Source organism: Anas platyrhynchos, chromosome 1 (genome assembly GCF_047663525.1).
Source record: "Anas platyrhynchos isolate ZD024472 breed Pekin duck chromosome 1, IASCAAS_PekinDuck_T2T, whole genome shotgun sequence".
NCBI lineage: Eukaryota > Metazoa > Chordata > Aves > Anseriformes > Anatidae > Anas > Anas platyrhynchos.
Window position 1 is genome coordinate 103,220,586 of NC_092587.1, and position 25,755 is coordinate 103,246,340.

Genomic DNA, 25,755 nt, shown 5'->3' on the forward strand with positions numbered 1-25,755 from the left:
CCAGACCCAGTCACCCCATTCCGCTTTCACCACAGTGCAGCATCTCTTTCATAGATGCTGACATCTCTAGACGTCTGTCAGCCCGTGTGATGAAGAATATTAGAGTAACACTGTATCTGTGTCAATAAAGCCCATATGCGTCCATTCATGAGGAGGCTATTCTTTCAGTGATTCTCCTAAAATTCCTTGGCTTTTTAAAGTTTCGGATTCAGGTTTCTGTGACTATGGTAACTTCTGTGCATTTGCATATTGTAGGCTGTGCAGCCACAAAACTGCATTGGGGATAATTGATTTTCTCCCTGAAGTAATTTGGTGCTCTTCACTTCAGAGATCATCCTTTGGATTATCGACTCCTTATTATCAGTTATTTGCAAAATTATTGCCATAGCTGTGAGGTTCATAGCTCTACCAGACTTTTGGCTTCTTTTCCTTAGGGTTTGCTTCTTGACCAGGAAGGTTTTAATCCTCTTACACTTGTAAAAAAATAATAATTAAAAAAAAAAAAAAAGGAAAGAAAGAAAAAGGAAAAGCTAACTAGTTCTGCTGGCATTATCTCCTGTAAGGCTGATATTTCAAATCAGTTCTTTACCAACACATGTTTCTCTGCTTGCCATTATGATACCTTCAAAAAATGTTACAAAGAGCTTGGTCCGTGATGATAACCTCTGTACTCTGTGGAGTACTGATCCACTGCAAGGAGAGGAGTGTTTCCAAATGAGAACAGCATATTAGCGAATAAGTTTGTGCTTGCACTTGACTATGCTATCACCATTTTCAGTGTTTCACAGTTGGACTAACACTTTGTTTATAATAGCTCCATCCATTTTTTGTTGTTTCAAATTAATTTATAACATCAGCATAAAACCTCGCTCTAGGCTAAATAGTACATACACTGCCTGCCTGGAATTAATTGAATTATTTAGTCCAAAATTTTCAAATGATCAGATTAACCTTCAAAGATCTAGTGGGTTATTTTATTTTATTTTATTTTATTTTATTTTATTTTATTTTATTTTATTTTATTTTATTTTATTTTATTTTATTTTATTTTATTTTATTTTATTTTATTTTATTTTTTGGGGGGGGAAGGTTTGGGGGATGATCTTTTAATGACAAAAGGTGAAATTCTTTTTTTTTTTTTTAATGTTTTACCCATTATCTTGATAGCTGTTTACCTCTTAAAGCACTTTTTTTTTTTTTAATGTTGATTTTCAAAGCATTGAGGACTTTACAGAAGTGATAGTGATAATGCAAATGTAAGAGAATATTTGAGCTTAAGGTACTAAGGTGCTATTTCTCTGTGTTTTCATGCTATTTTCATAGCAAGAAAGTGCTGTTTATCAGTGTAGATGCTACAGTGTTCAAACACTGCAGGTAGCAGTAGTAGTGACTCAATGCTTCCATTAGCATCTGTGGTTTCCCCTTTTGTGCCTTTGATGATTTCTGGCTTACAGTTAAGGTAATCATTGAACGGGAAGGATCTGGTTTAGTTGTGCTGTGGTATCTGACCTAGGCAGAGGGGTGAAAATGATGGAGCTACTGCGATAGCTCCCACGGCCGTGGTCTGTTAGCTGCCGTGTTGCATGTTATTTTGTTTCCAAATCCAGCTCCAGCAGCTCCCTGCTGAGCTCGTCATCCTGTGGGAAAGTGACAGTAAAATTGGGACCCAAAAATGTAGGTACAATTTTAATAATGTCCCTGTCATTGTTTCCATAGCACTGGGGAAAGAAAGACTGACATGGAAGCACGGTGTTTTGGGACAAAAAAATAAGGGACGTGACTACCAAGAACTTTTCTTTCCCCGTGTAGTGTTAATTTTAGCAATGTTCATGCACATGCTTATGCGTGCATTTACACACAAGCCTCTCATTTTTCTCTGAATTTATGATGCCTCTGCCCCATCTGTCTGTGAGGGACTCCAGAACACCTCTGTGTGCTGGAGAAGGATTCTGAACTTAACATTGGTCTTAATCTACCCTTGACAGATGAGTGTCTAGTCTCAGCCACATATTTCTCAGGTAGTGGCAATTCTGCAGTCTTCTCTGTAAACTTGTTCCGTTGCTTAACTTTTCAAATAGTTATAATGTTTTTCTAATATTAAATCTAAATTCCCCCTTGCTGCATCTTAAGCCTATTACTTCTTGTTCTGTCCTTGTTCTCTAATGAGAATAATTGGTCTACGTCCTTTCTATAACAACCCTTTACATATTTGTAGACAGTAATGCTTCCCCTCAGTCCTCTTTCCTCTAGACTGAACAGGCCCTGTTCTCTCAACCTTTTCTCAGAGGTCTTATTTACTAACTCTTTAATCATTTTTGTTGCTCTCACATGAACTCTCTCCAATTTCTCTGTCTGTTTTAAAATGTGGTGCCCCAAAATGAATGCCATTCTCTGAACGAGGCCTAGCAAATGCTAAGTAGAGCAGAATAATTATCTTGCTTGTTAAACATGAGGTATTCCTGAACATGGCTCTCACCTCTTCCATGAGACCTTGATGATCTTGACTCACGTCCCATTTATTATCCTTTATAACCCCACAGAAAACAGAAGCTCTTTAATACAACATTTAGAGCAAAGAAAAACAAATTAACTTCCAGTTTCTGAATTATCCCCCTTTCCAAAGGAGAGTCTTTACCCTGCCCACAAGCTTACACTGCTGACAAGCACAAAGAGGTCTCAGAGGCTTTGAGGTCCCTCACCCTGCGGTGCAGGTGCTCCTCACCACAAGATGTTGTGTTGCTGCCTCACGCCCCTCCTTCCCACACTTGAGCGGAGCTATGACCTCCCACTCCTTTCCCTCATGGTCCCCCAAGGCCTCTCTCTGCCACCACCGTGTGCTGCTGACAGCAGCCCCTGTGGTGGGGACACGTTCCCCACATCCTGCTGATGGAGACTGGCATTACCCTGAAGTGCTGCGGCAGCCTGGGACAGTGACACCTGCCAGCCCTCAGCAGGTTTTGCTTGGCACGGAGGTTTCAGCTTGGATTTCATTCTCATGCAGGTGTACAGCTGGTGATTTCACTGCTGTTTCCCCATATCACAGCATAGCCTGCCATTACTGCTCAAGTGCAACCACATGTTGAGGCCAGGATGGCTGCTGAAACCCCAGGTCACAGGGTGGTGCCTAGGCAGTGCTGCCAAGGGCTCAACTGCAGCTTCAGCCACGCACCCAGCAATTTCAGTGAGGATTCACCACTGCTGCTGGGCTGCTTTGTACCCCACTGGGCATGCACATCTTTCATAAATCCAGGAAATACCAATGAATCGGGACCTCTGTGTTTAAAAGAAAAAACAAACAAACAAACAACAACAACAACAAAAATCCCCAAACAGAACAAAACCAAAACCCAACACATTCATTAAAAAATAAAAGAATGTAGCCACAATAATGCACAGTTGCTTGCCTCTTTTTCAGATTGAAATATGAGTTTGCACATTGGTGTATATGAACATACATCTCCTCATGTTCCTTGTTCTGACATGTTGTGATTACTACCGTGCTGCATATAGAGTGCAGGCTTGTAGCTGGGAAACACAAGGCATGTGTCTCGTGCCAGTGCTGGTTTTATTTTTATTTGTCTGTTTGCTCTCTTCTGGATCGTCTTGAGGTCTGATTTTTAAAAGAGTTCCCATTTAGCTGCTCAGGGCTGTGCAAGCCCTCCCTTTTGGCCTGCCAGAAGTCAAGCCTTGTGACTTGCCCATCTGTCTTCCTAAGTCCACTGCAGCTCTGGAAACCTGCAATGAGCAGATGAGAAGAAGAGGCCCGGGAAGGTCTGGAGAGCTGCAACCAGCATGCTAGTGACAGAAATAGTAATTGGAGGAGGAAGAAAATGCTGGTTTTTGAGTCATACCCAGGGAGTGGAGGATGCATTTATCTTAATTCAGAAATGGTTACCAAGGGCAAGTTTTTTTTTTTTTTTTTTTTTTTTTGTCTGTGCCCTGTGTGCTTGAGCATCATTCCTGACGCTTGTTTGGGCACTTAGTAGAAAAGGTTTTTCAGGATCTGCTTTGGACATTGTGGCACTGCAGCAGGTGGATGCCTTGTGATGGCAGGCACCTTTTCCAGGCTCTCTTGCAGGCAGGAGCTAAAAAGTTAACTGCAGATCCTGCCCCAGCTCTTCCCTGGTAAGGGCTGGGGTGCTCAGAAGGAAGCCTGGCGTCTCACTTTAATGCCAGCCACCACCATTTTTGCTTTTGGTCATTTAAACTAAAATAATTATATCTTTCCCTTACAACGTACCCATGAAGCAGGGACAGCAATGCTTTCCAGGAGAGCTGTGTTACATGCATACTGAAATGTCTAACAGATCTGGTGCTGGACCCAACCCCCACACTCCACCCTTCAGACATCCCTTTTGCCTTTGCTGAGCTTGGACTCAGCCCTTGAGATCCCCCGACTGAAGGCACTGCTGAAGATTAGTTCTTTCAGAGAGCAAGACCCTATCTGCTGACACACCAATTTGCCTGCAAAGAATTAAAAATGAGTGAATTCTGCAGAAATGTTCCACTTTCAGGCTTTGAGGGAGAGTGCAAGCAGCACAAATCCACACACCTCCCCATCCCTGCAGTCAGCAGGGGCACTGGGCCAGAGCCTCTGCTTTGCTGAGTCTGTGTTTGCCAAAGCAGAATGAGGCACTGGCTATGGCTTCCCCTCTCTTTGCCTGGCTCCCAGCCCAAATTGCAGACTCCAGGGACCCGCTCCAGCATTTAGCATTTAGCAGCATCTCCCAGGCCATGTCTACAATGAACACTGGCCGACAGTGGTGTGAGCCGTGTGTTTCCCCGTGCCCTTTAGAATAAAAAGGGGCAAAGGAGCAGTGGAGCATCTGGAGGCGCGCGTCAGTGCTGGTGATCAACCATGCGTGCATGCAGGTAGCATAGCTCTCTGTTACCTCAGCACCTCTTAAGTGATGCAGAGAATGTGCCCACGATTTATGAGGCTCGTGCTGAGTGTAGCCGGCATCATTGACTGCTACATTTTTCCAGATCGGTGCACCAGTATGCTGTTTAATAGACCTCTAGCGTAATGTGCAGCAGTAGAGCTCCATACCTTGGAGCTAAAGCAGAGGAGAGAGGAAGAGATGAACAACACAGTTGTTTTTCATACTGCACACAGCGAAATTACACAGGAAGTAAGTCACCTCCTGAGGAGACCAGATATCAGAGTTATCTTTCTCAGTTAAATTCAAAAGAGTGATTAAATGCCAGATAGTTAGATCACGTACAGCAGATACTCCGCAAGTGCTTTTCTTGCTAGGGAACTGACCACATAAGTTATCTTTTGATTTGAAATATCTGAGAAAGTGGAGTTATAAAAATTTCTACTGCTAATTTATTTTCTGACAGGAGTAGAAGAAACCAGCTTCGGTTACTATATAATGTATTAAAATACTGCGGCTTGTAAGTAGCGCCTGCACATGTGAGGACGTGGTGTCTGCGTTGCTCCACGCTTGACTGATGAACTTGCATGGCCCTAACAAAAACCTCATGCACTGAGCAAGGAACCGTGACACACAAACCCGGTTGACCACATAGTCTGCTCTCTCTTTTGGCTTTGCAATGCACTGCCATGGTGTGGGATGCTGGATGCACATAACCTGACTGAAGGCAGGACCAAGGCATCCTCAAACTTCTGCTCAAATCCATCATCTCTTGGCATTTTTTGTTAGTGAGGGTCAATATAGCTGTCAGAGGATATCCTTCTCCTGGGGCATTCTCTCGCCGTCCAAACACTGACCCTGTTCTCTATCAATCTCAGCAGCTAAGCTAGATGAGAGTGGTCCCTCATTGCTACATTACAACAAATATCTCTAAATCAGATCTTGTACACAACGTTTTTTTGTTTTGTTTTGTTTTCCTTTTTTTTTTTTTTTATTTTCTCCCCCTCATTTGTCACCAGATAGGAAGTAGCATATTACTCATATTTAAAGGATAAATTCAATTAATTTTAAAGGCCATCCCACTCTGTATCAAAATCTTTCCATTAATCTCAGCAGTTGCAATCCTAACTACCAAGGGCAGCCGTATGGAAAGAAGGACTCATGCTATACATATTTGTCCCATTTCTAAACTCTGATTATGGAGTTCAGCAATTTCCTCTTGCAAAGATTTGCCTCCTCCAAAAAGTACATGCCTCAATATTGTAATGGTTTGGGACTTAACTGGAACTGATCACCTGCACAAAACCTCTCTCCACAACCCTAGTTTCTTCATAAACAGGAAAAAATGAGTGTATCATAGCAGAGTAAAGTTGTCTGCATGGAGACCTGGTGCAGTATTACTGCCCCACTACTTCATGAAGTCAAGCCTTACATTAGGCTCTGACACCTACAGGCTCCCCACTCAGTGGGAAGTTTGGGGGAATTTCTTCATGGGCTCCTGCACTTTCAGACTCCCAGTATTAGCACAGTTCAAACTCTCTGACTCAGTGGAATGTAAGTTAAAAATAGAGGGGGTTGTGATTGCCTCTGCCTAGTGTTCTGTGCCAGGGAGAGAAGCAGAAAAGCTGTGTTGTTCAAATCATCAGCATACTAATGTGGTTCTTCTCTTTTTGTTTTTGGTTACTTCCCTGATTGCTGTCTGAATGCAATAAAGGAAAGAGAAACACCACTGCTTACTGTTTTGAGTTCACATCAAAAGTAAACCAAGCCAATTTGGTCTGCCTCTCGCCAGTCTTATAAATGATAGAGATAACTTGTAGGATAGGAAGGGATCAAATAATTGTTTTGATACCATGCTCCTTTGAATTTTAGTTGGCCATGTCTACTTTGATACTCAGTTCTTAACAACTTGGTGGGCTATCCATAACCTTTTCTAAAAAATATTTAAAGCATGAGTGGGGCAGGAAGCCCCTTAATCATTTAGAGACCAACCCCAAAAGCAAATTCAGTCTAAATCTACCTGTTCCTGTTAGTAGGACTTGGCACAGCCACTATGTCTACTCTCCCAGACCTTAAAAGATATTTTATAACAGAACTTTGAATGTTTTCTGGCTCAATGCATTTTTTAATATACTGGATCATTTGCATCTGTGTCTCTGTTCACCATATATTTCATGAGCAAGTAAATTGTGGAAGGTTAACCTTTTCTGTTAAAAAAATAGGACTTTATGTGGACGTCAATATTGGCACAGTCTGTGAAAGAATTGTGTCTCAGCTGTCTGGGTGAATGTTTTGTCTGGCCTTCCTTGCAATTCATTGGGTTGTACTCAGTACTTTTTTTTCCTTTCTTTTTATTCTTAAAACTGAAAAAAAAAAAAAAAAGTTTCACAAGCTAATATTAGTATCAAATTTTCTAAATTGTCAAGTCATGCTCTGGCTAGCTTTTCCCCCTCAATAGTGCTTCAGCCCATGGTGAACATTTATGCTTACAACACATCCCTTCTTGGGTAATTTATAGTATTTAAAAGCTCAGATGATCTTGTGGACTTCTTGGTTCTTCAGTGCTTAAGTGGACTCTTGGCTCCATAACAGTGATTCCTGATCTAGCGGGCATTTGTGTGCTGCTGCTGTGCTTGATTGCTCCCATACTCATCCAAGGACATAACTAGCAGTATGAAAGATTTCTCCAAAGACTGATGAGCGCAATTAACTGAATTACCTCAACAGGGTGTAGATAGGATAGATTTAAAGTGGAACCTGTTACTGTGCCAGTGGCTGGATGATGATCCTGCTGTGCCAGTTGCAGGAGAAGAAAATCCTTCTCTGCCAGTTCTCAGTGAAGGAATTCTTGCTGTGACAGCAGATCTAGCTCGCACGCTTGATTTAATGCCCTCAATTACCATATCTTTGTAATTATCGTCCATGTCTGATAAGTCTTGTGGAAACTATCAGGTCTTGAGTAGAGGATCTAGGAGTATTGTAAGAATATAATGTCTTGAATTGATCCTTCTGTTTAATGTTTCATCACTCTGCTACCAATTGATCATTCTTTGAATAAAATGATAGCATAGCTGTATGCCAACACTTGTGATTCATTTTCACTTAGCTAATCAAAATGTTGTTTCACAAGACCCTGATGATGTTCAGGATGCCTTTTAGGAGGTATTAGCTTACTCCAAACTGGCTGATTCAGAGCATCTGTTTCTTATAACTCTACCAGGCTAAACACCATGATTTACAAGGCAGACTTTCCTCTTGCAAACAGTTCTGATGGAGGTACAAAACTGTTTAATTACAATGTTTTTCAGCCAGTGAGAAATCATAGTAAATAATATATATTTATATGAACGTATTTATATATTTATATATTTATATATACTTCCTGTTGAAGGAACTGCAGCATCTCAGCATATCCTAGATCAATAACTGTACATTTTCTCTTTTTACAATAAATTTAAGGATGAAGAACGGATTTCTAGGCTGGTCCATACAGATCAACCATTCATCTTTAGCTAACCCTTCCAAGCATCTGTTTCTCTCTGCCATGCTGAAAACATAATGCTAAGATTCAAACACTGGCTTTCATTGAGGAAGGCTTCTTTTAGCACTGTCAACAAAGTAAAAGTAAGTTTTTGACTCCTTTAGCAGTAATGAACAATGTTCATATTTGTAACTGAACTTTGAAAGCACATACCCTTCAACCAGGGATGTGACTCTCTCTTGTGAAGATTAGTTGCTTAGACTAATTAGACTGATTTAGTCCTAGTAAGTCCAAATAGTGTAATGGAGTTTGATGCTTGCTATATCAACAAAATGGTAACTAAAGATCACCATTAGTAAGGTCTGAGGTCTGAAGTAGGAAGGAGCAGTGAGTCCAGATACTGTAATGTAGTTAAGAGACGTTGTAGTTCTGAGTTTGCAATAACAAGCAAGTGTTTCATAGGCCTTAGGAACACACTTGAATTTTACCCAGGAAAAAAAAGAAAAAAAAAAAAAAAAAAGCATTTTCCTACAGTTTCACGTCTGGTATAATTATGTTCTCTGTTAAGTTGATATTACATGAACCTCAGTAGCAGCAGCATCAGGAAAATTGCACTGTAGCACTGAATGCTGTCTGCCTACAGCAAAGATGAAGTTTATAAAGGCCATAGAAGGCACAGAGCCCCTGCTAACCTTTTGTGATTTTTTTTTTTAATTTATTTTTTTTTTGGTACACTCCAAGAAAGTAATCTTTTTCCCCCTAGGTCTTTGTAAAATCTTGGATGTTTTCTTTTCAAAGAGAGAAGACACCACTGTAATTTTATAAATACCATCAGCCTGAAAAAGACTCTAAAGGCATCTGTTAGGGCCAGAATTGTGATTCATGATGTCAGACACCTCCTTTCACATTAACAGCCTCTCAAACCCAGGCATGTTGGACTCAGTGGCTGATGTGGACAGGCTGATTGTTGCGACTGAGTGGTTGTGGCTAGAATTGCCACCAGATTGGGTCATGTAGAATGATCAGTAATAGATACTGGGTTTTGTTTTTGTTTTTGATTTTAATGATCAATGTAATTATTTACATCTGATAAAACAAGCATTCCTCTAAGTCCAATGTATTTTGGGCTGTATTTCCATGAGTGCAATTACAAATTGCAAATTGCACTCACTGAAAGTTGCATGTGTCTGCCTCTTTCAGAGACTGGTATGTTGGACTTCTCACCATTTGCCTTTGCTTTCTACAACATTAATGGTTCTTTGAGTTAGTGATGCTTGAATAATTCCAGATGAGAGCTTCCAGTACCCACGTGGTAACGTTTCTTCCTGATTAAGCAGAACAAGTGAGCACCTGATTGACTTTTACCATAAATGCTGACATTCTGCAGCCAAAGGGGAGAGGGAAAAAAAGAAAAAGAAAAACCACTTTGATAGTGTTTAAAGCATACAGGCCATTTTCAGCAAGGATTTCCATTTCAAGGGATTTGTTAGTGTAGTCTTGGATTAGCGTATGCATTGAAAGCTTTACTTAGGAAGATTTTCATCCTCTGAGGCACAGACATACCGCAGCTCTTTGTTGTTCTGAATCCATATGATTATATGCTGAATAATGAATATTTTTAAAAGCTTTATGTAGCCATTCTGTGACACCTTACCAATTTCATCCATTCTGACATTCTTGCTCTAATTTATGTTGCCATTTCCTAAAATAAAACTTTTAGCAAAGACTTGTAACTATTTAGAAATTCTTCCATCCCAGGCAACTGAAGTGCTGAGAAGCTGATTAAAAAAAAAAAAAAAAAAAAAAGCAAATGGTATCATATGCTGATTTTGTTTTAGAACAAGCTGACTAGCTGCAATTGAGGTTAATTGACCTTTATAATGGATACACAGGACAGTACTAAAGCTATATACATAAACTGCAAGTTTATTTGAAAGCAAATTGTGTTAATTGACATTCATTGTGCATCTTTCTGTTGTTTATTGCTAGTTACTCATGTGAATAGTTTGTTGATATTATAGATAGGACAAACATTTGTTTCAGATAAATAGGATTTTCAGTTGAATGGGTTTTAATTAAATGATCTCCTGTACTCAATTTTGAAATTGTGAATTACTGTACAGTGTGTAGTTAATCCTGTTTTCTAGGATCTTAAATTGTTGAATCACATCTCACACAAATTTGTTTATTTTTGGCAAACAATGTCTAACATCTCTGACAGTTGTGCAAGACTTAGGTCCTTCTCCAGAGTAAAATATGAAATTATGGTGCTGTAGGAACTGAGTTTATGTAAGAATTGGTGCTTGTCCACATCACAGGACAAACCAGAGCTGTACTAAACACGTACTCACTTACATTAAAAGCATAAGTCAAAGTATAAGCATTTGCTCTCATACATGGGTCCTATTCTGTAGACACTCAGCTGTTGTCCTTCCTCTCACAGACCTCACTAACCACCTGTGGGGCCTCACCAATATAATTGTAGCCTTAATGTTTTTCATAACACAGAGCATTTTATGATTCCTTAACTAAGTCCCACATATGCCCACAAATTCTACACAACCCGGTTGATTTTCCCGTTTGGGAAGCAAGCTCTCTGGGCTGATTACCAGGGCTTTAATCTAGGTTTGACTGGGAAAGGGAGGGGAGCTAAAGGTGCCAGAGAAGGGCTGGGGGAAATCATCACTACTGTCACTGTTGAAGACAGGGAAAAACTTCTGAGCTCTCCCATAGGATTGTCTGAGGGCTCCTCAGAGAAGGTAGCATTCCTGATCCCCCGGCCAGTATCTTCTTCTTGCATCTCCCCAGGGGTAACTGCACCTGCTGCTTCCCTAAAGTGCCTGTACACCAATGTGTGGAGCATGGGAAATAAACAGGATGAGCTCGAGATCTGTGTTCGGTCACGAGGCCACAATCTCATTGCGATCACTGAGATGTGGTGGGACAGCTCGCATGACTGGAACGCTGTCATTGAGGGCTATGTCCTCTTTAGGAAAGACAGGCTGGGGAAGCGAGGGTGTGGGGTTGCCCTTTATGTGAGGGAGTAATTAGAGTGTACCCATCTCCAGCTGGGGGAGGGTGAAGGGCAAGTGGAGAGCTTGTGGGTAGGAATTAAGGGGTGGGCTGGTGGGGGTCTACTACAAGTCTCCACATCAGGAGGAGGAAGCCAACGAGGCCTTCTACAAGCAGCTGCTAGTAGCCTCACGATCACGAGCACTGGTCCTCATGAGGGACTTCAATTACCCAGGCATCTGCTGGGTAAGCAACTCGGCCAGGCACGAGCAGTCCAAACGGTTCCTACAATGCGTTGAGGACAATTTTCTGACACAGGTGGTGGAGGAGCTGACGAGGCAGGGGGTGCTCCTGGACCTTATTCTTACCAACAGGGATGGCCTTGTTAGGGATGTGAAGGCTTGGGGGGCAGCTTGGGATGCAGCGACCATGAGATGGTGGAGTTCCAGATGGAACTAGGCAAAGGAAGTAAGGCTAAAAGCAGGATTGCTAGCCTGGACTTTCGAAGAGCCAACTTCGACCTCTTCTGGGACCTGCTTGGGAGTATCTCATGGGCTAGGTTGCTAGAAGGCAAGGGTGCTTGTGAGAGCTGGGCTACATTTAAGCAGCACTTCTTCCATGCTCAGGATCGGTGCATCCCAAAGAATAGGAAATCGGGGAAGGGGGGCAGGAAACCTGCGTGGATGAGCAAGGAGCTCATCAATAAGATCAAAAGGAAGAGGAAGGTCTATGAAATGTGGAAAAAGGGTCTGTCCTTTTGGGAGGAATATAGATGTGTTGTCAGGGCCTGCAGGGACACAACAAGGAAGGCTAAAGCCCACCTAGAGATGAGGCTTGTGAAAGAAATAAAGGATAATAAGAAGGTTTTTTTCAAGTATGTAAACAGCAAGAGGAAGACTAGGGGTAACGTGGGTCCCTTGCTGAATGAGGGGGGTGTCCTGGTCATGGGAGATGCTGAGAAGGCAGAGATACTGAATGCTTTCTTTGCTTCAGTCTTTGCTTCAAGGACACTCCCCCGGGACTCCTCACCCCTGGCAATAGGACAAAGGGTCTGGGAAATGGAGGGCTCCCACCTGGTGGACGTGGGAGTGGTTCGGGAGCGTCTCAGTGGGCTCAACGCACACAAATCTATGGGTCCTGATGGGATGCATTTGCGTATGCTAAGGGAGCTGGCAGATGTGATCACAGAACTGCTCTCTATCATCTTTGAAAGGTCCCGGAGAACGGGTCAGGTGCCTGAAGACTGAAGGATAGCCAATGTCACTCCAGTCTTCAAGAAGGGCAGGAAGGAGGATCCAGGAAACTACAGGCCAGTCAGTCTCACCTCTGTCCCTGGAAAGGTATTGGAGCAGGTTGTTCTGGATGCCATCTCCAAGCAATTGGAAGAGAAGAAGGTTATGAGGAGTAGTCAGCATGGATTCACCAAGGGGAAGTCATGCTCGACCAACCTTGTTGCCTTCTATGATGGCATCACCAGCTGGGTAGATGGGGGGAGAGCGGTGGATGTCATCTACCTTGAATTTAGCAAGGCTTTCAATACTGTCTCCCATGACATCCTACAACAAAGCTGAGAAAGTGTTGGATAGATGAGTGGATGGCAAGGTGGGCTGAGAACTGGCTGACTGGCCGAGCTCAGAGGGTGGTGATCAGTGGAGCAGAGTCTGGCTGGAGGCCTGTGACTAGCGGTGTTCCCCAGGGGTTGGTGCTGGGTCTGGTCTTGTTCAACATCTTCACTGATGACCTTGATGAGGGAATAGTGTCTGCCCTCAGCAAGTACACCGATGACACGAAGCTGGGAGGAGTGGCTGACATGCCAGAAGGCTGTGCTGCCATTCAGCGAGACCTGGACAGGCTGGAGAGATGGGCAGGAAGAAACCAAATGAGATTTAATAAGAGCAAGTGTAGAGTTCTGCACCTGGGAAGGAACAACCCGAAGTGGGACGACCTGCTGGAGGGGAGCTCTGACGAAAAGGACCTGGGGGTCCTGGCGGACGACAGATTGCCCATGAGCCAGCAGTGTGTCCTTGTGGCCAAGAGGGCTAATGGGATCCTAGCATGCATTAAAATGAGCATGGCCAGCAGGTCAAGGGAGGTGATCCTCCCCCTCTACTCTGCCCTGGTCAGGCCTCACCTGGAGTACTGTGCCCAGTTCTGGGCTCCCTGGTACAAGAAAGACAGGGATCTCCTGGAAAGAGTCCAGCGGAGGGCCACAAAGATGATACAGGGTCTGGAGCATCTTCCTTATGAAGAAAGGCTGAGAGAGCTGGGTCCGTTCAGCCTGAAGAAGACAAGACTGAGAGGGGATCTCCTCAATGTATATAAATATCTGAGGGGTGGGGGACAGCAGGATGTAGCTAACCTCTTCTCAGTGGTTTGTGGGGATAGGACAAGGGGCAATGGCTGCAAGTTAGAGCACAGGAAGTTCCGCACTGACATGCGAAAGAACTTCTTCACGGTGAGGGTGACAGAGCATTGGAACAGGCTGCCTAGGGAGGCTGTGGAGTCTCCTTCTCTGGAGATATTCAAGGCCCATCTGGACGCCTACCTGGACAGCCTGCTCTGAGGAACCTGCTTTGGCAGGGGGGTTGGACCTGATGATCTTTCGAGGTCCCTTCCAACCCCTACAGTTCTGTGATTATGTGATTCTGTGATTCTGTGAAACCATAGCTGACAAACCACACAACCACTGCCATTAGTGACAGCTTTCCCTTCGTTTTGAAAACAAAATGGAAAAATACCCTCTCCAAATTTCTAGATAGAAACCTTTTCTAGGGTAAAAAGCACATTTTGCTTTACAAAGTAGAAGTGAGCAAATATTGTTAATACATTTTATATAAAAATAAAACCAAACTAAGAAGAAAGGTAGATGTCCTGTGGGAATGTTCATAGTATTCACTGGCACTGAGCAATCAGTTACACTAAAAATCTTCTAGATCGTTCTGACCCTACCTCACTGTCTTTAAATAGCCACATAGCTAAGCATAATCAAGAAAGTAAAATAAGTATTTGCTGTATATTTTTTCACCACAAAAGTATTTAAATGGAGATAATTGCTCTTCTGGTAAGTTACATTTTATTTTAATATGGCAGTCTAAAAACTGATGCTAGTCATTCACCCCGAATTAGAGATGAGAGCAAACTTAGGAGGAGATAAAATATTTAGGTAATATACAAAGAGATTTCTCTAAAAGCATGCAAGTTCCCCAGTTTTGTTGTATTAATTTTTCTCTAAAGCATATTTTCCCCACATGGCTTTCTCTTACTGTTTCTTTTACATTTGTACTCTGTAAAGTGTAAGGTTATTGCTGACAGTATTTTAAGAAGTGCTTTCCCTGGAGGATTTTTTTTTTTTTTGATAGCCAGCAAGGCACTGTTCTCAAATATGATGGTGAACATTTCAGAGAGATTTGTGATATAATGTGTGTCACAGACACAACTTACAAGTACCTTGTTTCTTTTCATAGTGAAGCAGTAAAAGGCTGGGGCATCCAAGCAAAGCAGGTCAGTAGCTTCAAGCTAAAGGTGCCTAGAAAACTGAGACAGTAGAAGCAGCACAGGCTGGCTGTCATGACGACTGAATATATTTTGCTGTATTACTTGGGCATCCAGTCCAAACGTGATCCTAAGTCATTAACTAACTCTTAATGCTTGTATGTTAGTTTGCATTTAGGATAACTATGGTTTATACAGTTTGGTTCCTTCTGCAGGAAAGCTAAGGGCTGGGAATGATTCATGTTGAAGTCCTTCTACTTTTTCCCTCAGTGATGTGGACATGACTGGTAACCAAACAGTGCCAACCAGCTTGTGCACAGTCTGGCAAAACTGCCCCATGGCCTTGCATGTTCTTGACCTTGCACAATGCTTCTACACCCTTGCCAGTCCACCCAAAAGACATGCATGGCATGTGACAAGAGAGCCATTTGTGAGAGCCATATGTGGAGATCTCCAGAAACCATCAACTGAGGAATTGGGACAGGTATTCTGGAAAGTTTGGGTTCTCCAGCTTCTCCAAAGGGAAACTAATGGGATAGTGATAAGGATGCAACTAATCCTAACTCACCGCAAGCACAGAGGACCCATGGAGAATCAAACTTTGAAATCTGATATCTCTGAATGTAGATAATTTGAGAAAAACCGGGGTGTCCCACAGCCCTGGGTCAGAGCACCAGTAAGTGGGAGCATTAATGTAGTTGGTTGGCATGGGCCTGAGGAAGTGAGGACACATGGCTCTGCCCAGTGAACAGATGAACCGTGGGACACCAGCCAAGTTTAAATTGAACAGCCAAGGTATGTGGACTGGTAAGACACAGCACTTACGGTCCAGCCCTTTAGCCCCTCATTTATGCATGACTTCTGTCACAGGCAGATTTTCTGTGCTCTTGCTCTCACCAGACGGAGCTCATGCCTACCATGAAATCAAACCAACATCAGACCAAACTCTGCCCAACCAAAGAAAATGAAATGACCTTCTAGCCTATCATGGACCTCCTCCCACCTACTTCCTTCTTCTAGAGAATATGTGTTTCCCAAGAGATTCAGGTTCATTATAATGACTGTTGTTTATTATGTGTAAATGATGTAACTGTATATTTACCAGTTGTATTTCCTTCAATATATTATTATCTCCCATTCCGTTTAGCTATGTGCTTGGAGAGGCATTTCTTGGCCTTTCCAGACAGGAAGAAATAAAAGATTTTACACCTTTTTTTTTTTTTTTTTGGTGTTCCAATGAATAGACAAGCCCTTTCTCTAGGACCAGGTAAAATGCAGAATGCAGAGGTTGACAGAATCACTGGCTGGTTGTCAATCTGCAGCAAGGATGCTATCTAGAGAATGATCTGCTCATTACCAACAAGGCACCAAAGATCAGGGTGAACATGTCATGCAAGTGAACGTGTCATGCAGCAGAAACTCTTAGAACAAAATAAGACACTTATAATCATCATAAGTTACATTCCCGGAACCGACCAAAGACAAAGAAGTTATACAACAACTGTGTAGCCAGCAGGCATCAGAGAGTGATGCAAATAACCTCTTCAGTGGCTAATGTAACTCAAAACCTCAACTTTGAGCTGTGAAAAAGAGGCAGAGGTTTTGTCATGCTGTCACTAGACATGATGGAACCACTTCCCTCTAATAGTAGAGAAGGTGCAGCCATTCATCATGATGTATGAATCAGTTGGGAAACTGCCATTGAGACTGTATTAGGTTTGCTTACAAGGCACCAAAAAGGTCCGTTTCTTCCATTATATGTTTATATCACAGATTTGGGGGGAGGAAGGGGCAGGAAGGAAAGGTGTGTGTGTGTATGTCTGTGGACTGAAAGAGCTATACTGACCTTGACCTGATGGAACAACTAATTCCCAGGGAAAGGGTTAGATTGTACTCATCCCATGAACCTAGTGACATCCAGAAACTAGCCTGCCTGGTCCACAGTAGCTGAGGTATCTTTTTTTTTTTTTTCTTTTTCTTTTTCTTTCTTTCTTTCAATATTGACTTGGGCTCTTAGCAAGAACAAACAAGCAAAAGGTCTGGCATATGTTGCCTAGAAAGGCTGTGTGATTTCCAGCCCTTTAATAATTTGAGACTGCTGGACATGATCCTGAGTAAACAGATCCAGCTAGACATGCTTTGAGCAGGGGGTTGGACTAGAAATTTGTAGAGGTAACTTCCTCCCCTCATTGTGCTATGATTCTGTGACCTGAGAAAAAGTATAAGCAACCTTTGTATAGAGAATCATTTGTGGCAATCTTTGATACCAGAGGTACATTGGTCTCCACAAATGAGGTGATGTCAACCTCCCAAGCAAATTATTTTTTGTTGTTGTGTATAGCTCCATAGTAGCAGGAACAAGCAATGTGCTCTTGGATAGCAAGATAGCAAGAAACTGTATGAAGGACCACTTGTACAGGTAGCTCTGAAGGACCACAGGGCAAATGAAGTGTGGAGTTGAGTGCAAGTAGGTACACAATCCAGTTTGTTTGTAGTTTATTTTGTTTTGTATGTGGCTAGTAGTACTTGAAAAAGTGTAAAGGAAAATAGTCTCCTTCAGAATTTCCACTAGCATACCCACATCCATGTATTCATTTACAACTCTGCAAAATTAATGTAAAACCCTCCTTGTTTCTGATGTCACACAGCTGCATTTATGGCTGCTGAGCTTCAGAAGTTTGGTGGCAAAACCTGTAGAATCATAGAATGGCTTGGGTTAGAAGGGACCTTAAAGATCATCTAACTCCAACACCTCTGCCATAGGCAGGGATGCCACCCACTACATCAGGTTGGCATCTTTCTTGTGCTGGGGGCCCCAGACCTGGATGCAGGACTCCAGGTGGGGCCTCATGAAGGCAGAGTAGAGAGAGAGAGTCACCTCCCTCAACCTGCTGGTCACACCTCTTGATGCAGCCCAAGATGCATTTGGCTTTCTGGGTTGCAAGCTCACACTTCTGGCTCGTGTTGAACATTTCATACACCAAAACCCCAAGTCTCTCTGCAGAGCTGCTCTCAACAGTTCTTCTCCCAGCCTGTCCTGTCTGGGATTGTCCCAACCCAGGTGCAGCACCTTGCACTTGGACTTGTGAAATCTCATGCAGTCCACATGGACCCACTTCTCGGGGCTGTCTATGTCACTTTGGATGGCATCTCTTCCTTCTGTTGTATCAACTGCAACACTCAACTTGGTGTCATCTGCAAACTTGCTGAGGGTACACTCAATCCCATTGTCTATTTCACTGATGAAGATATTGAAAAGCACCAGTCCCAAGACAGACCCCTGAGGGACGCTGCTCATCGCTGGCCTCCACCAGGACATAGAACCATTGACCACTACTCTCTGGGTCTGGCCATCGAGACAATTCCTTATCCACTAGATGACCCACCCTTCAAAACCATATCTTTCTAATTTAGAGATTAGGATGTCATGTGGGACATTGACAAAAGCTTTAGATAGAATAGGATGTTGATTCCCAGGATCTGCAGGCTAGTCTGCCTGGGTTGCAGGACCATGGTCCAGCATGCTACTACCAATTCTAGCAACAGAGCAGGCCTCCTTTAATGTCCTGCCAGCAGGGAACAGCAGTCAAATGGAGCTGAACATGAAGCAATGCTGCAAAAAGCAATGTTAACCTTGTCCAGAGGTGGTTCTTCCCTGGGGACAAGGGGGCTTGTTACCACCTCAACTTTTCTGCAGCTCCCTTTGGCCTTTCTGAGTCACTGGCTGACTGAGGGTGAGTGGCAGCTGAGAGTGAGTGGCAGCACATGTGCCAGCAGCAAGCCTGGCACAGCAACCCTATGGGGAAGTCCTCTGCACTTGCACCATGGCCCTCTGCAGCAGGGGAAATCCCCACCAACTGAAGGCTAGCAGGGCCATTTCTGGCTTCAGTGAGATTCACCTTGTTGGCTTGTTTTCTTCTGTTACTGGATGTTTTTGCATCTTTTTGTATGCTTTATAATCGTGGGGAAGAGTGGGCTCTCAGTTATTTCCAAATAAGAGTCTTACAGACCTTATAGTCCTCCTTAATCACAGAGGAAAGTTAAAAAATGAACAGGGATTTGACAGCTGTGAGCAAGTGACAGAGAGGAACAAACCCCTGCTTGCTTCTCATCCCTGTCTCTAGTACATTTTAAAGATTCCTCAAAAGCATTTCAGTTCTCCATCAGACTAAAAGATCCGAGAATACTTACAGCTTTAAAAAGAAACGTATATTATATATATATTATTATTAAGGTTAGCCAGCATAAAAGACAGCAAGAGGACTGTTTATGCTTAGATAGGTTCATCCAAGATCGCTATGATTAACATGACCACTGAGAGATGAAAGAAGGTTGGGTATGCTTCTTATAGGAAATACGCATTTTTTTCCTTTGTGGTATGATATTTCCTCATTCTTTTTCTCGGAATAGCTTGAGAGAACGGAAGTTTCTCAGCTTGCGATCTAATCTTCTCTGCCTTCACAGGAAGTTACAAATATGTTGAACAAGCTCTCAGTTGACACATTTTTTCTCAACGAGAAACCGTTTGGACAGTCTTGCTGATTACAGGCAGAAGTGGTTCAACCACAGCTCATGTTCATAGTTACCGACTAGACTAGTTAACCTTAGATGTTAGTTAACCTCTTGCCATCAGCCTAAATTTATGTAGGGTTTGATTCTTGTAAAATAATAAGAGTAGTTGGGTATTTTGCTCTGTTGATGAGTTGCTTGTCTTGCTGTAACTAATTAAGCAGACCTATTTTCATTTGCAAACTAATGCAAATAAACATTCCTCAGAGTATATCATGGCATATCTCTGGTCTCTCAGGTTGTTAGTCCTTGACCCAGCTAGTTTAGCTGTTTCTTGACAGTCATAATCCCTGTCATAATCCATAATGCTCTTGACAGAGGTAGTCAAGCAGACTTCAGTCTTCTCTAGGATGAGGAGATGGTAGAAGCCAATCCAACAACATTTTTCAGAAAAAGTTATCAAAATCATATTAAGTACCACCTGTGATGACACACTAATGGTTAGAAAGGCATTAAGAAAAAAATGAATATACATGTAGCTATTTGATACAAGCTGACATGTACTTTATACCTTCATAGGCTTGTGCATCCCCAAGCACACCTGGAAATATGAGGTCATTGCTGCTAAATGATGACTATCGTTGCCAGCCAAAGCATAAAAGGTAAGTTAAAACCAGAAACAAGTCAAGCATCTCCCATGCTTCTTTACTTTACTAAACCAAGTTTATTTACTCCAAGTCTTTTGTAATGTAATATATGCAGTTTTCTAAAATTGCTGTTTTGATAATCTTCAAAGCAGATCTGTGCATTAGGAACTATAACTACAAGAAACATTTCCATTAGGGAAGAAGAAAAAAAAAGGGGGGGGGGGGGGAGGAACACGGGGAGAGAGAAGAGTTTTCCATTTGTTTACAACTTCTTCAGAAATATTATTTTGAGGGTGGAAATTTCCATGTTTCATCTCTTCTGGAAATGATTTAAGTTGTCATCAATCTGTGGAAACTAACATGAATGCAAAATGCCTTAAATTATGAAAAATGTGTGACTAATTGGTGAGCATGAAGTTTCTGTATTGATTTGATACCCAGATGAGTATGCATGATAAAAATACTAAGTTGATTTGCCATTTACTGTGTTAGTGTTAGAATGAAGACATCTTTGCAATGTAATGACAGCATTAAAAATCAACTAGTTTATAAAGGGCTCAAACATATGATTTTTTATATTTATTTATTTTTGAAGAAAGTACTCTAAAAGAAGACAGGCAGATATAATGTGTATTCCAGTGCAAAATATACTGGGAAATGACAGTTAAAACTCATATAAAAGACAATAGTTCACAATAAGCATATTAGCTTCTGAGTTCTGTACGCAAACAAATACTCAATTAACAAACTTTACACCACACACAAAAGGCAAGAGCTTCACAAAGGACATTCATAAAAGCATAGTATTGATACAGATTATTTTTTGTTTGTTTGTTTCAAGATTTCATTCTCTTTATACTGCTTGTAAAGAATGAGAACAGTTGTGAAATAACAATATACAAATTGCCAGTGTGTAAGAATTCAGATGGCTATGCTCTCTAAAAGATGATGAACATAAAAATCTTGATTCAGACTCATACTACAGTTCTTCTGTACCTCCAGGATAAAATGTAATAAATAGTCTATTCTAGAGACCATTTTGGAGAAGAATGGCCTGAAATAGTTTTAATATTAATGAGAATTAGGTTGGTACTTTTTGAAGTAGAATGTGAATGTATCATTTTTTTTATTATGTTATGTCAATGCAAACATTTTCTGTACAAATCTCAGCAAAACAATCTGAAAAAAAGTGTGATTAATCCATATCTTTTAAAAATAAATATATACAATATTTACATTTGGGACAGTTCCAGAAATTAACATCCAGGTTATATATCACTACATGAAACAATTATCTATTATTATAAAAATGCATTTGCTGTACAAATATATATATAAATATATATGTATAAACTTTTTCAGTGAAACGTCTGTGGATTCATTAAAAAGAAAAGCATGAGATATTATCAGCTGCTAAGATTTAGCTCTCAGGTGTCCACACGTAGCAGTCTAGAGCATCATACATCAGACAGAAGTAGATTTTCAGTGTTGAGAGTATTTTGTGTTCTGCTTCTCTGCCACCATACCAGCAAATCAACTTCACTTATCTGTTTGCTTTTTCTGAGCATCTGCAGAAATACAGCTTAACAGAATCAGTTTGACTCAGTGATTGTTATTGACTGCACCATGTCAGACAGCATTTCTGTGTCTACTTCTTCTTTACCATTATCTGAATTTTCTGACGAGATGTAACAGCCGGAATCTCTTGGGCAGTCATTTAACTGTGATTTGTCAAAACTGGGCTGAGGGCTTAAGCTCCGTGTCTCCTGACCACCCTCACTTGTCTGCTGTTGTTCAACTACAAAGAACAAAATAAGAAAAAAATGTCAAAGTAAGTACCCCGTGAAAGAGTTTGAGACAGAAATGTGGCTGATCTTGAGAAATTGTAGAAAAAGAGTTGGTAATATAAACATGGCTTGATCAATATCTTCTGTCTATCAGAATCAGTAACTTCAGCATCAAAGTACTAAAAATATGATGACATAAGCATCTAAGTTGCTGTTGAGGTTGGCGTTGATCCCGTACTATGTTGCTCAGAGATGAATGCTTGAGACTTTGGCCTCATCCTTCAGACTGTACACAAGTGCACCAGTCACCATGCATGGTCACCATGCCCACAATAAAGTAGCCTTTCCCCTCCCACACACATGCATTCCCTTATTTCTAATACATGAATGACAGGTGCTGTGTCTTTTGAATGTAATTCCCACCGTTTCTCCTACTCTGTGTATTGAATGGCAAGATATAATTGGCTGGTCTTTAGAAGTGCTCAGCCTGAAGATATGGCAATCAGATTTCCTAAAGCACTTGATTTTTCAGTGGGAGTAGCTGGCTGATGGAAACTTCCTAAACTTAGCTTGGTAGCCAAAAGGGTGTTTTCCAAAACACAAAGGCCTCAGAGAAGGCTTAGATGCTTAGTTCTTGCTATATGCTTTTTGAACACCGTTTCAAAACTAAGTAGAAGTAGAAAATCTTGCAAATAATGTGTCCTTGTTTAGCTTGCTGCATGACTAATCTATTCAAACTCAAAAATCTGCAGCTCAGGAAGAGTATCGGCAGACCTCTCAACTGAGCTCAACAAGCTGGTGTGTTGCAGACAGGATATACCTGTATATCATGAATCTAATGTATCTTGTGGTTAAAGTTCATGTACATATTTTCTGGCTGTAAAATACATGATGTTTACTCATGGTAAATTTCTTCAGAAAACAAGGTTTAAGATTTAAAATCTTTCTGCCATTCTCTTTCTTTTCCTATTGCTCTCCAACAACTGTGTTTTTACTTCAAACTGTGGTTTACTTTCAAAAGCATGAGGAACAGATCTTAAAGGAATAAATGGTTTTACCTCAGATTTTAATCCTCTGAAAAATGGTACCTTTTGCTTTTGTAAAGAAAGTTCCCTTATTTCACCTGACTTGTTGCTCCATGGTTAAATAGTTTGCTTTGACTGTTTGGTCAGATTTAAGTTGTCTCAGTACAAATACAGGCAGTATGGAAGTCCTGGTTCATGAAGGATTTCATCCTTCCTGGAAGTCTAAATCTAGTTTAGTTCCAGGGTAGCAGCATGTGATTATAAAATTCCCAAAAGGAAAATTTCTACAGATACTTGTTTCAGCTATTAGACCTTACAAACTTTTGCAACATGAGAAAGATTTTCACTTTTTTTGTTTGTTTGGTTGGTTTGTTTTGCATGACAGAGGGAAACTTTCAGAGGATTTAATTGATATCTGTAACTGTTTGATCTCCTCTCACCTTACAGAACATAGTTTGCTATGTCAAATGTTATATCTGTAGGGAAAATACTTGATCGCGTAGGGTCCAATTGATTTCTGATTTAAGTCAGTAAGGAATTACAAAAGGAATTACACCAGAGAAGGTATTACTGCTGCTATTAGTAGCAACAGAAGTAGTTTAGCCCAAACAGCAGCAGATGCCCCAGTAAAGCCCTGTCTAAACTGTGTCATTAGCTCCTCACACCCATCCCACTGGTGCCAAAAGGACCCGGATGACCCTTGGTTGCTATGGGCTGACAGAACTCAGCTGGTGGCTGCATGCAGACCTCCTCGGTGGCTGAAGACAGGGCTCTCCTTCCCTCTGCTGTAATCCCTGATGAGCCCTAATGCCACTCGCTGGGACTCTCATCAGCTTCTGGGGCATCATCTGCTGCCCAGGCAAGCAGTGACCTGAAAAGTGTTAATCCTGTTTACATTTTCAAGGTCAAAGAGGAATTTCTATCCACTTTGCTTGTTTTACAGTGGGAAAGAAGACCAAGTAACTAGTGGATTAAAAAAAAAAGAAAAAAGCAACTGCTTCAGTTAATGTTACAGTAGTGCTCTGTTAATGGTTGTGGTAGCTTAAGCAAGTTCCTATGTGAAAAACATATCTTACACTATTTTGTAGCAGTGTCTTTCCCTTGTGTGTTCCAGGGACAGAGACACAAGCAAGCAGGAAACTGAGTTTGTTGTTGTTGTTGTTGTTGTTGTTGTTGTTTTTAATTTGAATTTAGATCAGTTTTAGAAGAATAACAAATTTACATTTAGGAAACAGAAATGTAAAACTTCTGTCTCCTCACTAGAAGATTTTTTTTTTGTTACATTGAAAACTGAAAAACAATAATGCTCAGGTGTTTGGGAAAGTGAAAATATATTTTCTATTTTTTGTTCAAAACAGAAAAAAATAAATAAAAATCATATTTAAGAGGAAAATACTGAAATCAATCTAGTTGTTTTTCTTTTTTTTTTTGAGCAACTTAAATATTATGCAGTATCTACTAAACCACTTAAACAGGATATTGAGTATTATAAATAAGCATAACATACAGCTTTAGATGTTCTAAAAAAATAAACAACTACTTTTTTTTTTGGGGGGGGGGAGGGGCTTTTTAAAATTTCTTTTAGCTTTTGGTTTTCACATCCAGTTCTACTTCCTTCCTTCTTCTAACAAATACATATTCAATTTCCCCATTAGTAAAGGTAAGTTTACCGTCTTAATCTTTTGGACATCAGAAGAAAGATACAATACACGGGAAACATGAATTGATAAAAATTAAACTGCCATTAAATGTTGCAGAATCATCAGAAACCACTATCTTATCAACAAATGGAAGTTCTATTGTTTTTCTACAACGAAGCAGTTTCATATAAGATATATAGCTTTTAGTCACTGTTGTCTATGATATGGCCAGAAGGGTCCAAAATAAGGATCATTTTGACACATATTCTAATCCTACTTTAGACTGCAGTGTTATATGCAGATGACTGAAAAAAATGTTAGGCTTTTAGACTCGATAATGGATGTGTGATGATGCATATGTATCTTCCTCATGATTTAGACCTTGGAATTGAACGTTTTTTTGTTCAATGACATAAATGCGCATAACACATGCAGAGATAGATTTATTTTTTTCTTTCACCAGCTTTTCCCCTCTTTTTAATCAGTTTAAAGTCCTGATTAGGAAAGCACTTTAAGCTTAGGTTTAAGGCAATTGCATACAAGAATGTATTGAGGTCACTCTGACTCCAGTGCCATTATGTCCAAATGAGTGGTTGAAGCTTAGATTTTGTTTTAGGAAAGAAAAAAAAAAAAAGTTCAACCCAGCAGCAAGCTGTACTTCATGAGCATGCCCTCAAGTCTGCCTTCATGAGATTTGCCCAGAAGGTGAAATGGGACTCAGCTTTAGGCTGAGTCACTTGTGTGCTTTCCTGGAAGATGACACAGTACAGCACACCTGAACAAGTAACTAGAATGACGTGCATCTTCAAAACTGTTGTTAGACCTCCTAGCCAGGTGTGAAGGAGGTCAACCTATCAACCTGGAGTGCCTGTACCCGTTAGACCACTGTTAAGATGAAACAAAAACTCATAGCACACCAAACTCAGAAAGGATCATTGTAAAGCAGCAAACAGGGATACTTCTTGAAAAAGAAAGACCCAAAGGGGGTCTATATATCTGCAATACTTCAGAGAATCAAAGGAGTAAATCTTTAGTGGATATTTACAGACACATAAGGTGAAAAATAGCACTTGATGAGTCAATGACATAGCTTCTGCTTTCAATAGTAGACATTGCATTGACATCAATTGGGCCTTCTCTTCCCACTGGCAAAGATTCTCCAGCACTCAGAGTAAAATACAAGTGGGAGAGATACTGAACAAGTATGAGAGAAGACTTTATGCTGAAAACAGAAGTAAGCTTATTTTTCTCTAAAACCAGGAAGCAAACAGAGGTGTCTGGA

The 25,755-nt window shown here is 41.1% G+C and overlaps 1 protein-coding gene across 3 annotated transcripts in view; it reads right to left on the reverse strand.

The window, feature by feature from the left end:
* Window positions 1-20,587: 20,587 nt before the first annotated feature.
* The window catches only part of SAMSN1 (SAM domain, SH3 domain and nuclear localization signals 1), a 108,386-nt gene continuing 103,218 nt past the window's right edge, over window positions 20,588-25,755 (reverse strand). For all 3 annotated transcript variants that reach the window (XM_038185922.2, XM_072025963.1, XM_005030280.6), the window contains one exon: window positions 20,588-21,819. In XM_038185922.2, coding sequence (XP_038041850.2) covers window positions 21,614-21,819 — 206 coding nt within the window. In that variant the 3' untranslated portion in view covers window positions 20,588-21,613. The remainder of the gene's footprint in view (window positions 21,820-25,755) is intronic.